This window comes from Hordeum vulgare, chromosome 4H (assembly GCF_904849725.1).
Source record: "Hordeum vulgare subsp. vulgare chromosome 4H, MorexV3_pseudomolecules_assembly, whole genome shotgun sequence".
Taxonomy (NCBI): Eukaryota; Viridiplantae; Streptophyta; class Magnoliopsida; order Poales; family Poaceae; genus Hordeum; species Hordeum vulgare.
Genome location: NC_058521.1, coordinates 124414414 through 124432041, shown reverse-complemented (window position 1 = coordinate 124432041; position 17628 = coordinate 124414414). Strand labels below are relative to the sequence as shown.

At 43.4% G+C, this 17628-nt stretch overlaps 1 protein-coding gene and 2 pseudogenes across 4 annotated transcripts; all 3 read left to right on the top strand.

Annotated features, from left to right (window-relative positions):
* Nucleotides 1–6144: 6144 nt before the first annotated feature.
* LOC123446235 lies at nt 6145–8715 on the top strand. 4 transcript variants are annotated; one of them, XM_045122909.1, is made up of 5 exons: nt 6145–6351; nt 6440–6508; nt 7144–7197; nt 7379–7569; nt 8449–8715. In XM_045122909.1, exons 1-4 carry the CDS (start codon nt 6170–6172, stop codon nt 7521–7523), a joined length of 450 nt encoding a protein of 149 aa, XP_044978844.1. In that variant the 5' UTR covers nt 6145–6169; the 3' UTR covers nt 7524–7569; nt 8449–8715. The 4 variants fall into 4 exon arrangements, 2 of the variants coding, with proteins under 2 accessions (XP_044978844.1, XP_044978845.1); XM_045122910.1 differs by having other exon boundaries at nt 6148–6351; nt 7385–7569; XR_006631278.1 differs by having other exon boundaries at nt 6156–6351; nt 6440–6544.
* Nucleotides 8716–16984: 8269 nt separating this feature from the next.
* Nucleotides 16985–17071, top strand: LOC123451511 (annotated as a pseudogene).
* Nucleotides 17072–17153: 82 nt separating this feature from the next.
* On the top strand, nt 17154–17239 carry LOC123451510 (annotated as a pseudogene).
* Nucleotides 17240–17628: the final 389 nt, after the last annotated feature.

Here is a 17628-nt window from a genome sequence, read left to right as displayed (position 1 = left end):
AAATTCTGAAGTGGGCGTCAAAGTTTATGTGTTTGCACGATATCAATTCTACTTATCATTCAAATCATCCCAAAAGCTTTACATCACACAAACACTAATTTAAACATAGAAACACAATAATTATGGCAGCAATAATCATGTTATCTCACAAAAACATCAATTAGAACAAGATAAACAATATAACCTTATTGATTACTGCTGGAATAGTTATAATTATTGCTAACCCTTGTCTTATATGATCACCCTTGTTGATTTTACGCCCCTAGCTAGGCATACTGCATAGTTTCAAGTGTTGGAACCTTTCTTGTCCTCTAGGACTATCTCTTCCGAAATAGCACTTAAAAAATCTCTTTTTTCAAATCTAGTTGGTGATCCAAAAGGTTCAAAGAGGTTGTTAACATTCGTGATATCATTACTAGCATCATCATCATAAGGGTCATCTTATAAGACATGAAGTTCATCATTAATAGGTTCACAAATAGCATCATCATGCGAATCCTTACTAAAACCTTCATTAATTCTTTTAGCAATCCATTCAAATTTGGTCACAAGTTTTAAGGAATAGTACTTGCATTAATTCTTTGAGAGGGACCTTCCTCCTCATATTCTCACTAAACCCTTGAGAGTCATTGGATTCCAACCTACACATAGCATGTCTATTATGAAGGATCACTTCTATGGGAGGATGTTCAGATTTTATTCCATAGAAGTCAAAATATATCTTGATTCCTGCACTATATCATCAAATTCATGCATCAGGATAGTTTCAACACATGGTCATGTTCAAAATATTGGGCAAACCCCTTCAAAACCCTTCCTACCTATTTCAAGCTTTTGGAATATTTCTATAAGAAATATTCTCAAGAAATTCCTATAAAATTCTAGCATGTCACATATGATATATGTGATGATCTTTCCATGTTTCATATCAATCCAAGTTGATTTGATTCCCCTAATTATTCTAAAACCCCATCAGTCCAGATCCAAATTTGAGCAACTATACATTGTCAAGTATCTCCAATTGTGCTCAAATTTGGTAGAAATGTTCTGATATTCCAATAATGCATCCACGCCAAGTGGTGCATCAAGGAGAATAGAAGAACTTGTCCCAATCCCCTCAAAACCCTCTGTGTTGATTTTTGACTTTGGGAAACTTTACATTATAAAGTTTCTCCAATTGATCGCAAACTTTTTGGGCATGCTTTAATGCTCAAATAATGCCCCACACCAAATATTGGATTTGTGGGAATTGACTTAAATAGATTTGTAAGCAGAAAACCATTTCAGCCTATTTCATGGGTTTTCCAAATCTACATTGGAAACCTTCTCCACCAAATCCCAAATTTGTTGTCCAAGCCTATTTTCATCTATTATTTGATCGTGTTAAGTTTCATATCAATTGAAGTCCATCTAGTATCCCTAACACTCATCAAACACCTTGTGTGCACTCACCAAACTGGCTACTTTGGCCCCTTCCACTTTTACCCTTGAGCTCAACTTTTTAGCACAGCCTCTCCTAGTTACCTTTTTACTCCAGTAGCTTTTCCATGACCACTGGTTAATTATTGGGGAGAGACCCCTTGTAGCTACCTCTCATTTTCACCCTTGGATCACCACTCTTACCCCTCTTGCACCACTTCTTCTTAATCCAAATCCCCCACCTCCTTCAAGAGGGTCCCTAGCATCCTGGGGTATCATTTCAAACCAAGAGAAGGCATGCTCATGTTGAGAAAATGCGCAGCACATCTACAACTAGATTTCTGGCTTAAATATAGCTTTGTACAACAAGTTCTAGCTACCCTCCTCTTCTTGAGCTCAAACTTGGTAGTGTTGTAGCCCTTACATAGCTAGCACTGCCAGACATTGTTTTTCCCCAACACTCTCCATTTTAGACCCACTTTTATTAACTCTATGTTTGTTGTTACAAACTTAACCTCATTCAAAGACCATTCAAACTAACTCCACTAGGGACCAAACTCCTCACTCACCCTCCTGATAACATGCCCCACATCCCAGACACCTTTGACTAGTCATTTTGCCGGTGTAGGCACAAGTGGCCATGGTGACCACCACCCTGGCCTGCAATATGGGTGTTATGCACCTTGTTTCTTTCCTCCAGGCCGTTTTTAGCCGAATCATGTTGTCTTAGTATGTCACGGCATCTCCTTTTGACCGTTCTAAGCACTCCCCATCACCAGCTAGCTTCCAAGATCCTTCCGAGGTGTGTGGCATCCATGCACCAGGAAGCTCCAGGGAGCTCTCGAGCTCTCTCTCCACCTCCCCCTCTTATCTCCTCTCTCCTTGAGTCTCTACTACTCTTGCATCTCTCCCCCTCTCCCTTGGCCTCCTCGAGAGCTCCCCCTTGAGCCCCCTCTCCTCCCAAGCTCCATCCTCTCCTCCCATGGCCGCCGTAGGCAGCTTCGGCCATGTTCGCGCTCGGGCTCTCCATCCCCTCTTCTTCCCTCCTCCGGCTGCATAGGGTGTCCTGGAAACCCGGTTAACCCACCGGGACTCCCCTGTTGCTCCTCCTCCTTTCCCATCGCCGGAAAGCCTCAGCCACAACTGACCCTTCCCCTGCAACTCGCCGCAGCTGAAGCCCCTCCTCGGGCGCCTCCCCCCGTGGCGCTAACCCCCAGGGAGGAGGGGCACCTCGCACCGTGGCCGGCGGTGGCCGGGCCACCGCAGGAGGTGGCCGAAGCCTCGTGGGCGAGCCCCAGCCGCTCTGGTTCGAGCTCCTGCCTCTCCTCTGCGTGAGCAGGAGGAGGGAGATGAATCCGACGGCGAGGGCCCACCTGTAAGCGGCACGGCCCCGGGCCTGCGTAAGGTAAGTGGAGGCGGTTCCCTTCTGAACGCTTCGCCGTGTTGGAGGCGTAATCGCCATAGTACGCCTTCGGCATGTCCCTTCGCTAGCAGCCCGAGCTGCTGGGCCGGCCCACCATCTTTCTAGCGCCCGAGCGCAATATAAGCCCCCTGGTAGCCCTTCTTTGCTTTATTTATTTTCTTTGAAGCTTCAAAAATCTATAGTAAATCCAATTGAGCTCTAAAATTAGTGATTCAAATTTCTATAGGTCACTAAAATCAAGGGCTATCCAAAGATATGCTTTGCACATTTTTCCAAGCAACTTTTCTGTTGTATTATTATTCAAATACAGATTTGATTATATTTAGCCCCACATTTCAAAAATCCTATAGGTTTCAAATCCACTCCAAATGGAGTGATACCAATTTCAGTGCCCTCTAATATCAGTCCCTATTTTTGAAGCCTTGGTCAACATTTTGGTCTGGCATATTTCTGTTGCAATAAATAAGTAACTCCATTTTGCTATTCATTCCATATTAGAAAATCCCTATAATATTCACCTCAACTCCAAATCTAGTGAAACAACTTTCTAAATTTTTCTAAAATTGTTATCTGTTAAATGAGTGCCTCCACTCATTTTTATCATAATATTTTCTGTGGGCTTCGTAAAGGACCACCTATTCCTCCTTCCATCCATTCAAAATTCCCTGATGATCCACATGTTCTATAGCAAGCTTCACTTATTTTTCTTATGACCAGAGAGGTCCAAGAAAAATAAAACTCCTATTTATATAGCCCTTTTTGTTCTGCTTCATGTGTGGCTTACTGTGATTGTTTCCGACGATAGTTGACGACGTAGACAGAATACTCAAAGCTGGATCGGAAGACCTCGAAGACCCCGAGAACTTATGAGATCAAAGGCAATCAACCCTTTTACCATGTCTGAGCATATGTTATATTGCATGCTAGTAGAGAAATTATTCTAGTTGCATATGATCATAAGAATTCGGTAAATCATCGATATGATGTTACCGATGGCTCCTCCGGAGCACTTGCATTTTGAGCATGATCCTACCACCTATGAAGGTCACGCTAATATCATGTTGACAACTAGAGCTAAGCATAGTATAAGCAGGAGCATGATGATGGTAAATATCAAAGGTTTATGAAAACCTCGTCGGGTGCCACTGATGCCCGAGGGTGATGATGAGTTAGGTGGCCACTTTTGGAGAAGTGGTGCACCGGGTGTATTTCGGTGTGAGTGGTTCTCGGAAATGGGATTAGATTTGTGATGTGTCGACCATCCCAACCTTACATGTGCGACCTGTTGGGGAATGTAGCATGGGAAACAAAAAATTTCCTATGCACGCGCAATACCTATCCATGTTGATGATCATCTATGAGAGGGGAGAGTGAATATACATACCCTTGTAGATAGCTAAGCGGAAGCGTATATAACGCGGTTGATGTACTGGAGCATCTTTGCGATTAAAATGGCATCCCGTCTCGCGATCTCATCACGATCCGTCCTGTGATCCCATCACGATTCATCCCGATCTAGTGCCGAGCGGACGACACCTCTGAGTTCAGCACACATACAACTCGATGATGACCCCGGCCTTCTCGATCCAGCAAGGGAGATGGGGAAGTAGATGAGTTCTCTGGCAGCATGACGGCACGCCGGTGATGGTGGTGATCTATTCCTGCACGGCTTCGCCTAAGCACCGCAGAAATCCGATCTAGAGGAAGAACTACAAATTAGAGGAGAGGGCAGCATGTGGCTGAAATTGTGTGTCTCAAAAACCCTCAATACCTCTAGTATATATAGGAGGGAGGGAGGAGAGGAGGCAGCCTCAAACCCTCAAGGTTTGGTCGAAATTGGACGTGGAGAAGTCCTACTCCAATCCTACTAGGAGTAGGATTCCTCCTTTCCACTTGGAAACCCTTTCCACTTTTCCACCTTTGTGTTTTTGCCTATCAAACCTCATGGGCCTTAGTGGGAGATTATGTCAGCCCACTAGGGGCTGGTTTGTATCCTCCCACAACCCATAAGGGCCCTCGGTGCGTGACACCCCTCCTGATGGTCCCCGGTACCCTCCCGGCTCTCCCTGTACACTACCGATGAGCCCGAAACTTTTCCGGTGACCAAAACAGGACTTCCTATATATCAATCTTTACCTCCGGACCATTCTGGAGCTCCTCCTGATGTCCGGGATCTCATCCAGGACTCCGAACAACTTTCAGTTACCGACACCTATAACTCAACTATACCAAAACGTCACTGAACCTTAAGTGTGCAGAACCTGCGGGTTCGACAACAATGCATACATGTCCTGAGACATTCTCCGTTCAATAACCAATAGCGGGACCAGGATGTCCATATTGGCTCCTACATATTCTACGAAGATCTCTATCGGTTGAACCTCTATGTCAAGGATTAAGTTAATCCCGTATTTGTTCCCTTTGTCCTTCAGTATGTTACTTGCCCGAGATTAGATCGTCGGTATCTCCATACCTAGTTCAATCTCGTTACCGGCAAGTCTCGTTTCTCGTTCCGTAATACAAGATCCTGTAACTAACTCCTTAGTCACATTGCTTGCATGGCTTGTTGTGATGTTGTATTACAGAGTGGGCCCTGAGATACCTCTCCGTCACACGGAGTCACAAATCCCAGTCTTGATCCATGCCAACCCAACAGACACCTTTGGAGACACTACACCACGACACCATATTCCCTACGGACGTGTGTTGGGAAAAATAACTATTGCCAACCAACTGTTGGTTAGTAAAACTGCTAACTAATTCTTGGTTGGGAAAACTCATGCACATGACTGATAGTCGGTCGGGAATGCGAGAATATGTACCATCGAACTATGGGTCGGGAATACTTCTATCAACAATGAACAATCGGTCGGCAAAAAATCCCGACCGACCAGCAGTAGGTAAATGGCGCGACCTGCGAACGATGCGCGCGCGCGAAATTGTCGTAGTGGCGCTCATTTTCCCCCAGCCCGTGAAGCCTCCCTCATTTCCTTTTCCTTCGCTCCTCAAAAACCGAATCCCTCTTCCTCCCACGCATCTTCTCCCTCCCAGATCCAAATTCCCCAAACCTTATGCTCTCACTCCCTCCCTCCGCCGCCGGTGCACCCTCACTCGCTCCCTACGCTGCCGGCCGCTAGCAGCCCGCACGGTTGTGGCCCTCTCTCATTCATCCCCGGATACCGACCCCAACCCGGCCCGAGGTCCAATGGAGCCACACACTGAGCCCGCTCGCCCGCCGCGACCCCGACCCCCTTCTACCTCTCCTCCTCCACTCGTCGCCACCGCCCCCTTCCCCCACTAGCGCTTCCCCGCTCCGCCGTCGGTACCATGTCCCCCGCTGTCAGTTTGACTCGATCCACGCGGCCCCGACCCGTCAAGCCGTACCGAAGAATGAAGAGGGATTTCCTGAGGCCCACGTGGCCCGACCGCAACCGGGGTCCGCGACGAAGATGCTCGCGCGCCGGCCATTGCCCACGCCATGGAATTCTCGCGACGCCACTCAGACTTTGGTAATCTTTCTAAGGCCCATCTTTCATTTTTCTCTTCTCTCCTTCCCATCCCTTCGTTGATTTGATTTCTGTTTGTTCGATGGGGCAGGTGGATGTGTATGGTCGCGGGAGACGCCTCGCATCCAACACCAGCTACTGAGAACCCTGTTGCAAGACAGTATGACGCCTCCCTTCTTTAGTGATTTTGGCATAGGTTGTTCCTTTCCTTTGCTCTCATGCTCCCTCTGTGTGTGCGTGCAAATTTCTCCCGTGCGTTTTGGAGTTGTGAGTGTGTCAACTGTATCTGTAGCTAACAATCTCTTCCTTGCTGGTATTCTTCAGGCCATGAGCAACTCTGCCCTATTAAATCTGCTAACTTTGTAACCAATGGTCATACTTTTATGCTAGTGCCATTGGATTAGTACTATCATGTCACGTGTGGTCTAATGCAAAAGGAAATTTGAAATTGTACATCAATCAACAAGGGAAATCAATTAGCAAAGATGAAGTTCTAGCAGTATAGGAGTTCATATTTGGATTTGTAGAGAAATACCTCGCATGAAGGCACTCATTTCTTCTTATTTATTTTGATCCTTTGGTCAGATGAATACGGTTCTAGAAATTTACATGCACATACATCAAGTGGAAGTAAAAACAATCTATTGATTATGTTGAAAAGTAATTATTCTTTGTAGCTAGCTTGTGAGACTTGGGGTACTGGTTGGTGCTCTAATTCACAACAATCAGTGCAGGTTAAATTCTTTTTGGAGGAATCAGGTGAACTAGCTATTAAGTCGAGTTTGCCTTACACAGGTTTGGAGGGGTCTGTCGCTGGGGTTGGTTCTTTGCTTCATCGTTGAGGTTAAGGTAAGTCAATTTTATTTGTTGCTTGCACTCATACATGTTAACTAGATACATGTGTTTATCAAATTTCTTGATTTGGTTCTACAAATTATTTCCAAGCATGGTATGATTATTATTTTTACTTTTATCACATTTTTTGCCAAAGCTAGGAAAGATTGTTACCTAACTTACCTTATGTTTCAAGCATCAGCTATGTGGGGCTGACAACCGGAACACTAGTGGGCAATGATCACTACGAACACTTATTTGAAGAGAAAGAAGAGATGCTCTACTGTGGCCACCAGGAGAGCAGAAAAGCAACCGCCAAGCTCCAGGAGATAGGGGATTAGCCCCACCTGCTAGTGAAGAACACACACATGCAAATGCCATCTCTAAGTATGTCAACATCCTGCATTCTCTGCTTCTCTGCTTCCCATTTCACAATTTGGTCCATCTACATACCAAAGTTTAACAAATTGTAGTATCCCAAATGTATCTATTGCTGCCACTAAAGAATAAACAAAGAGAGCTGATATTGTACTCACATGGATAGAAAACACTAGTAACGTGTATCTCTAATACTTAGCTATATGGTACCAGTTCTCTATAAAAAGAATTTGCATGACCACATAACTCTTTAATGTGTTCAGGAAACAACAATTACATTGTAAATTATGTCTTCTATGTCTCATATACTTTCCAACTTACATATCTATGATGGTGGAAATACAACATTTGTTTATGTTTTTGTTGATAAGAAAACATGAGAATATATCATTTCTTCGTCATTATTGTCGAAAGGTAGCTAGTACTTGGCTTTCTCTAGTTGTAACTTGATGAGTGTAGCAGTCAACACAGCTACAACTACAACGTTGTTTATATTTTTTGTTCTCCACCTCGACATGCATTATTCATTTTCAGAGCATAACATGAACCTTCTAGTGCACAACATTTTTTCACCCTGTGATATAAATCACGTGAAGATAGTCATGAAATGGTTCAATCATCCAATTATTTCTCAAAACTTGGCCTCGCGTCTACTAGTCAACTTTGGTTATTCTTAGTGTGACACTTCTATAAGGATGTCAAGTTTACAGGCCTGCAAATTAAATTTCTTCACCTAAAAGTTAGTTGACTGTATATTAATTCGGTTTCTATGTTTCATGCATGATGCTCTTTACTGTCATGTCGAACAGGTAGTACAATATTACTTGGTGGCAAAGATATTTCATCAGCTTGTATGTATATTAATTGTATGCTTTTTTGTCTTTCCAGGTTCCAGTCAGGTTGTGTAGGAAACACAAAGAGAACCAAGAAGGAACCATGATGCTGTCAGTTTGGGTCAGCTAGATATCTTCTATGATGGAGAAAAAACAATGCATCTTGTTGCTATCATTTTGTAAAAGATATCTTGTGTAATGGAGCACGGATTGAATGGTCGGACATGTATCTATCATTTTTTAAATCTATCGGGTGTTTCGATCACTCTGACAAATATTTCCTCTTATTTAGTTACATTTATTATGGGAATTAGTACTGCTATTTTGGTTTGGTTTGATATTTTCAGAGTACATGCAAGTTATTATAACTTCATACATATTGATGAGATATGTAAACCGATTTATATTATCTTGACAATGTAATACACCAAATACCATTGGCAAAATGCTTTTGAATTATAGGTCAGCAAAAGAAAGCACCATCCTACAGTTGGTCGGGAAAACTAATACCATCAAATTGTTAGTCGGGAAAGGTTCATAGCAAAGCCAATAGAAAGTCAGTCGGCAAAGGTATTATCATCGAACAGTCGGTCGGGAAAGGTCGATAACACAAAATCAGTCGGGAAAGGTTCATGGCACGGCCAACAAACTATCGGTCGGTTATGTTTCCAATAGCTGTCCAACGATCGGTCGGGAAAGATATGTCGGTCGGGAAAAGGTTTTCCCGTCTCGACTTTCCCCAACAATCGTTGTCAGTGGGCAATAGTCTTTCCCGACCGACAGTGTGTTGGCGAAAGCTTTTTTCCCGACCAATCTGTGTGTTGGGGAAGTAGTGCTATGGTGTAGTCAGATACCTGTAGAGCACCTTTACAGTCACCTTGTAAAGTTGCAATGTTTGATACACACAAGGTTTTCCTCCGGTGTCCGGGAGTTGCATGATCTCATGGTCATAGGAACAGATACATTGACATGCACAAAAACAGTAGCAATAAACTACCACGATCATATGCTACATTTATAGTTTGGGTCTTGTCCATGACATCATTCTCCTAATGATGTGATCCCGTTATCAAGTGACAACACTTGCCTATGGCCAGGAAACCTTGACCATCTTTGATCAACGAGCTAGTCAACTAGAGGCTCACTAGGGAGAATATGTTGTCTATGTATCCACACATCTATTTGAGATTCTAAACAATACAATTCTAGCATGGATAATAAACGATTATCATGAACAAGGAAATATAATAATAACCAATTTATTATTGCCTCTAGGGCATATTTCCAACAGTCTCCCACTTGCACTAGAGTCAATAATCTAGTTCACATCACTATGTGATTGTAATGAATCAAACACCCATACAATTCTGGGGTTCGATCATGTCTTGCTTGTGAGAGAGGTTTGTTCCGATCCGTGTATGCTTTACAAATTTCTATGTCATCCTATAGATGCTGCTACTACGTGCCATTTGGAACTATTCCAAATGACTGATCCACTATACGAATCCGGTTTACTACTCAGAGTTATTCGAATTCCTGTCAAAGCTTGCATCGACGTAACCCTTTACGACAAACTCTTTAATCACCTCCATAATCGAGAAAAATTCCTTAGTACACTAGTTACTAAGGATAACTTTGACCGCTGTTCAGTGATTCAATCATGGATCACTCTTTGTACCAATTGACAAACTCATGGCAAGGCACACATCAGGTGCGGTACACAGCATCGCATACTTTAGAGCCTACGTTTAAGGCATAGGGGACGACATTCATCCTTTATCTTTCTTCTGCTGTGGTCGGGCTTTTAGTCTTACTCAAATTAACACCTTACAACACAGCCAAGAACTCCTTCTTTGTTGATCTATTTTGAACTCATTCGAAAACTTGTCAAGGCATGCATTTCATTGAAAGTTCTTTTTATCGTTTTGATCTATCTCTATTGATCTTGATGCTTAGTGTTCAAGTAGCTCTATCCAGGTTTTCCTTTGAAAAATTCCTTTCAAACAACCCTTTATGATTTCCAGAAATTCTGCATAACTTCCGATCAACAATATGTCAACCACATATACTTATCAGAAATTCTATAGTGCTTCCACTCACTTCTTTGGAAATACAAGTTTCTCATAAACCTTGTATAAATCCAAAAGCTTTGATCATCTCATCAAAGCGTATATTCCAACTCTGACATGCTTGCACCAGTCCATACAAGGATCGCTGGAGCTTGCATACTTGTTAGCGTCCTTAGGATCGATAAAACCTTCTAGTTGTATCACATACAACCTTTCGTCAAGCAAATCGTCGAGGAAACAATGTTTTGACATCCTATGTGCAATATTTCATAAATAATGCAGCAACTGCTAACATAATTCCAACAGACTTTTAGCATCACTACGAGTGAGAAAGTCTCATCATAGTCAACTCTTTGAACTTGTCGAAAACATCTTTGCGACAAGTCGAGCTGTTCTTAATGGTGACTTTTCTCCATCATTGTCTGTCTTCCTTTTAAAGATCCATCTGTACTTAATAGTCTTACGACCATCAAGTACTTCTTCGAAAGTACACACTTTGTTTTTATACACGGATCATCTCTCGGATTTCATGGCCTCCACCCATTTGCCGAAATCCGGGCCCACCATCGCTTCTCCATAGCTCGTAGGTTCATTGTTGTTCAACAACATGACCTCCAAGACAAGGTTACCGTACCACTCTGTAGCAGTACACAACCTTGTCGACCTATGAGGTTTGTAGTAATTTGATCCGAAGCTTAATGATTACTATCATCAATTTCCACTTCAATTGGCGTAGGCGCCACAGGAACAACTTCATGCGCCCTGCTACACACTGGTTGAAGTGACGGTTCAATAACCTCATCAAGTTCCACCACCCTCCCACTCAATTCTTTCGAGAGAAACTTTTCCTCGAGAAAGGACCCATTTCTAGAAACAAACACTTTGATTCCGGATATGAGATAGGAGGTATACCCAACTATTTTGGTTGTCCTATGAAGATGCATTTATCCGCTTTGGGTTGGAGCTTATCTGACTGAATTTTTTTCCACATAAGCATCGCAGCCCCAAACTTTTAAGAAACGACAGTTTAGGTTTCTGCAAACCATAGTTCATATGGTGTCATCTCAACGGAAATACATGGTACCCTATCTAAAGTGAATGCGGTTTTCTCTAATGCATAACCCATAAACGATAGTGTTAATTCGATAAGAGACATCATAGTATGCACCATATCAAATAGGGAACGGCTATGACATTTGGACACACCATCACACTATGGTGTTCTAGGTGGCATGAGATGTGAAACAATTTTCACATTTGTCTTAATTGTGTACCAAACTCGCAACTCGGATATTCATCTCTATGATCATATCAAAGACATGTTACCCTATTGTCACGACGATCTTCAACTTCACTCTGAAACTACTTGAACCTTTCAATAATTCAGACGTGTGTTTCATCAAGAAAATACACTAGTATCTACTCAAATCATTTGTTAAGTAAGAACATAACGATATCCACTGCGTGCCACAGCACTCATTGGATTGCATACATCCAAATGTATTACTTCCAATAAGTTACTTTCTAGTTCCATCTCACTTGAAAATGAGGCCTTTAGTCATCTTGCCCATGTGGTATGATTTGCATGTCTCAAACGTTTCAAAAATGAGTGAGTACAAAGATCCATCAGCATGGAGCTTCTTTATGCATTTTATACCAATATGACTCAAGCGGTAGTGCCACAAGTAAGTAGTACTACCATTACTACTTTGTATCTTTTGGCATCAATATTATGAACATGTGTAGCACTACGATCGAGATTCAATAAACCATTCAAGGTATTTATTCAAGCAAATATAATAACCATTATTCTCTTTAAATGAATAATCGTATTGCAATAAACACGATCTAATCATGTTCATGCTCAACGCAAACACCAAATAACAATTATTTAGGTTTAACACTAATCCCCATGGTAGAGGGAGAGTGCAATGTTTGATCACATCAACCTTAGAATTAGTTCGGACACACATCGTCACCTCACCCTTGCTAGTATCCATTTAATCCATATCTATAATTTCGAGTTACTAACACTCAGCAACTGAACCGGTGTCTAATACCCTGGTGCTACTAGGAGTACTAGTAAGGTACACATCAATATCAGGTATATCAAATATACTTGTTGGAGAACGTCGCAAGGGAAACAAAAAATTTCCTATGCGCACGAAGACCTATCATGGTGATGTCCATCTACGAGAGGAGATTTGGATCTACGTACCCTTGTAGATCGCGCAGCAGGAAGCGTTAAGAAACGCGGTTGATGTAGTGGAACGTCCTCACGTCCCTCGATCCGCCCCGCGAACCGTCCCACGAACCGTCCCGCGATTTGTCCCACGATCCGCTCTGATCTAGTGCCGAACGGACTGCACCTCCGCGTTCAGCACACGTACAGCTCGACGATGATCTCTACCTTCTTGATCCAGCAAGCAAAACGGAGAATTAGATGAGTTCTCTGGCAGCGTAACGGCGCTCCGGTGGTGGTGAAGGATCTAATCCTGGAGGGCTCCACCTGAGCTCCGTAGAAATACGATCTAGAGGAAAAACCGTGGTGTTTGTGATCGGTCTGCCGTGCCAAAAGTTGTATCAAATCAGCCCTAAAACTCCACTATATATAGGCGGAGGGGAGGGGAGGCTTGCCTTGGGGTCCAAGACCCTAAGGGTGCGCCGGACAAGGAGCTGGAGGAGTCCTCCTTCAAGCCTAGTCCAACAAGGATTGGAAGGTGGAGTCCTTCCCTTCCTTCCCACCTCTTTTTTTTCTTTTCTCTTTGATTTTCTTATCTCTTGTGCATAGGCTTATTGTGCTGTCCCACCAGACCACCAAGGGCGGGTGCACCACCCCTAGGGCCTATGGGCTCCCCGAGTGGGTTGCCCCCCTCCCGGTGAACATCTAGAACCCATTCATCACTCTCGGCACATTTCCGGTAATGCCCGAAAACCTTCCGGCAATCAAATGAGGTCATCCTATATATCAATCACTACAAGAAATATGCTCATACATTATGTTTTTTAAAATGTCGTTGATGAATTCGTCATAAATCTATGACGATTTCATCCGATATTGTCGTAAGCCATTTGAGCGGATCAAATCTACATATAAATTACGACGATGTGAGTCAAAAATGTCGTAACCGCATAAGATGAGATCGTCATAACTTTTACGACGATTATAAAAACATCGTAACATGTTCTAACTATGTTGACATGTCACTCGTGGATCCATTCTATCCCACCTCATCCTAGTTTGTGAAAATATCCCAAATCACATTGTTTTCATACAAATTCTGTTTTCACACAATCTGTTTTCACACAAATTATAAGAAAATGAAAATATCCCAAATCACATTGTTTGTCATCCCAAAGTAGACAAATATGCATAATATTGATTAATTTTGACAAACTGTATGTTTACCCCGAATAATAGGATGAAGAATATAAGAGAAAAAAAGAAAAAGAGAAAATTACACAAGCTTAAATCTGATTGGTGGAATGAGTTTTGACAGGATCGGTGACGTGGCAAACATCCGGCCATCCATCCACCCCCCCCCCCCCCGCAGCAAACCTCACCCAACCCATCGTGCCCTCCTCTTCCTCTCTCTGCGCTAACCCTAGGCGACGCCTCTCTCTCTCCCCCGATCCCACCCGATACGGATCGCCCAACCCTAGCCGCCGCCGTGATCTGACCAGGGGTAGCCGCGACCGCGACGCGGAGAGGAGTGCCGCCCCGTAGAGTGACCGCCTCGTCTGTGTGGAGGCCGTCGCCCAGGAGGGCAACGATGCCGGTGGCATGGTGGCCACTGCAGAGGGCGCGGTGCGGGCCAGCCTCGACACCGACGAGCTCATGGCGCTCATGCACAGCTCAGGGGCACGCCGAGTGGAGGAGGGGGAGGGGAGGGGTGGGGGATTTGGTTTGTGTTTTTTGGATTTTCGGTCCGAGCGGCGATGGGGTTGTTGTCGCGGTCGGAGGAGGTGGCGGTGCTGGTCAGGCTCAAGGTGGCGGCGGGGCCGATCAGGTGCGAGATCCCGCGTGAGATGCACTGGGCCTTCGCCTACGAGATGCTCCAGCGGGTCTCCTGCAGCTTGGCGCTCGGACCCGAGCTCCGCAATGCCGTAAGCGCTCCTTCTCCTCCCTTTCCCCCCTTCAACCCCAGATCTCCTCCGATCCCTGGAATCCCTGAGGCACTCACGGCCGCTGATTTTGACCGTTCCTGCAGGTGTGCGTCTTCTACCTCGTGCAAGGTCTGGTTCTGATTGCACATACTACTACTACTATCGATTGATCGATTACACGTTCCTTTGGTTCTTAGTTAGCGCTACTAGTACTACTCCTACCATATACCAGTGTTAATATATTGAGATTGATTCTGGTAGTGTTGGGTAGCCAGTAGAACTTTTATGATGTAAGTTAAAAGGGTACTGTGTGACTAGACTGAAGAGATTGTGTTGACAAATTCTCCTGCACCACCTTATTTTTTCACTAGACTGAAGAAACTTGACTGCAGATGCACCAGTTGCTCATTTTTAAATACTCCTAGTGTTAAAATGGCCGTGTTGTATAAAATTCATCTGGATATGTGTTGAAAAATCAGTTAAGTTGTCTTCACAGAAACTTTACTGAAAAATTCAGTTAAGTTCAATCACCATTCTGAATTTTGACCACATGAGTACCTGACCAATCTTAAGAGTTTAAAACATTATCCAAATAATCATGTCCCACATTATTGCCAGGGCAAGAGTAGTAGCACGAGCAGGATTTTGCAAACTGAATGAAAAAGGAAGTCATTCTTTGCTTCTACTACCTGAACAAAGTCCTTTCGGCTGCACCATGGCTCTTCTATACTCCTCAAGTATCAGTCAGTAAACAAGGATAAAAATGATGGGGACTTTGCACCTTTGAGAAAACTGTAGGTGGTTTACCCACTGCAAGCATGTTAAGGAAGCAAAATGTTCACAGAGAGTTTCCAGTAGAGTGGCAATTTTTGAATGGCACTTCAGCTGTGAAATTCAGAGGAAGACTTCCTGTTTTGCTGTGGAGTTTAGACGTTCAGCTTATCATTCAAGACTTATATGCATGCGTTTCCAACTGTAGAATTCAAAGCAAGACTTCATGTTTTCCTGAAATTTAACATGTCAGCATCATTAATCTTGTCTGACTGAATGTTTCCAAAATTAACATGATTGAGTGTTTCCAAAATTAACATAATCTTGCCATTTCCCGATTGAATGTTTCCAATATTAACAGAATCTTGTCATTTCCTGATTATTATTTTTTTGATTAAATGTTTCTAAAATTAACAAAACCTTGCCATTTCCCAATTGGATATTTCCAAAATTAACAAAATCTTGTCATTTCCTGATTAAAAGTTTCCTGATATTTTTTTCCCAATACAAACAAAATCTTGCCATTTATTGGTCGAAACAGCGGCAACAACAGGTGACAGGGAAAGGATAGGACGCTGCGAGACGTCGGTGTGACAGCCGGGTGGCGGCGTGCAATCGGCTGGGTGGTTGCATGTGGTGGACCTGGTCGCTCTGACCACCGTGCAGAAGCTAGGGTGGTGCGCCGCAGAAGCCGGCGTGCGAGGGCTGTGGCGGCGACGCGCTCTGATCCGGGGCCATGGAATGTGCTATCGGTGGTTGGGGTGGTCGCGGCAGGAGAAGACGAGATCACGTTGGGAGGGAATCGCGGAGGTGCAGATCGTGGGCAGCGGAGGAGCAGGTTGACGGGCGGAGGAAGAACAAAGGAGACATGATCTATCTCTAACAGATTTGATGGTACGAGGGGGTTTTGGCAAAATTTCCATTACATTGTGGGTGCGACATTAATTTCAGGATGGAGGGAGTACTAATATATTGTTGCAAGCACTGGAATTTCCATTCCATCTGTATAAAACTGTATGTGTAGTGATTGTTGTATTTTGTTGTGTTCACTATTCAGGTTAGGATTTCTCGGATCTTTACCACCTATGGCCCGCGCATGTGCATTGACGATGGCCGTGTTGTTAGGAACTTTGTTGCTCAGGTAAACACACAACGATGTTCCTCTGTTAGTTTAAAAACCGCAAGTTTCTTTTCATTTCCGAACTAACACCCGAATGCTCTATGTTAATATAATGGCAGGCGCTAAGGAAGGAGCCTTTGACGGTTTACGGCGATGGCAAGCAGACGAGGAGTTTCCAATACGTTTCTGATTTGGTAGGTCATCTCTAACCATCAATGAACAATAATTATGGCTATGCTATCTGGAATGCGCTTTCTAAAATAGCACTCTTCCAAGTTGAGGGGTTGATGAGGCTGATGGAAGGTGATCACATTGGGCCATTCAACTTGGACAACCCCGGTGAGTTCACCATGCTGGAACTGGCCATTCTACTTGGGCAACCCCGGTGAGTTCACCATGCTGGAACTGGCCATTCAACTTGGGCAACCCTGGTGAGTTCACCATGCTGGAACTGACCAAGGTTGTCGAGGACACCATTGACCATGATGGTAAGTTCAATAACACTATTATGATGATGGTGTGCTGAGCAGAGGATGTGAAACAATTAGACCACTGAGACCTTTTTTGATCTGTGATGTATCTAAAATCGAGCTTTTTAAAACTGATGCTAGGCATGCCATCGCTATATATATATTGTTGTAGAGATGATTGAGGTGGTTCTGTTATTGTGGTACACAATGGAGTTTGTCAGCTAAGCATATGATGTTACTAGGAGATTCTACTGAGATTTCACCCATCGTTGAAGTATCTTAAACCGAACTTTTTAAAACTGATGCTTGGTTTAGCTAGTGCTTGTAGCTTAGAGTGAGTATTGCTTATCTGCTTGTCAATCGAAATCCACAACACACTGAATTTAGCAGTGAGTATTGCTTATTGCTTATCTATTTGTCTTCTTAAAAAGAATGGCATGTTGATTGAGGCCAAACATTGATGGGAATGCCTTAGCTTTTTCTTTTTCTGCTGGAAACCTTTTTTTGCTTCAGATTTCATGACTGGTCAGCCTGGCATCTTACCTTATTAACTATAGCAACATGTTTTACTCTTACTTTAATTGAAGTATTCTGCAGTATGCAAATCAATTCTTTAAATGCTGCATTATTGGCAACATGGAGACAAACCTTAAACTTATATCGGTTAAACTTGGTCACTTGGACGGCAGACTGAGCCA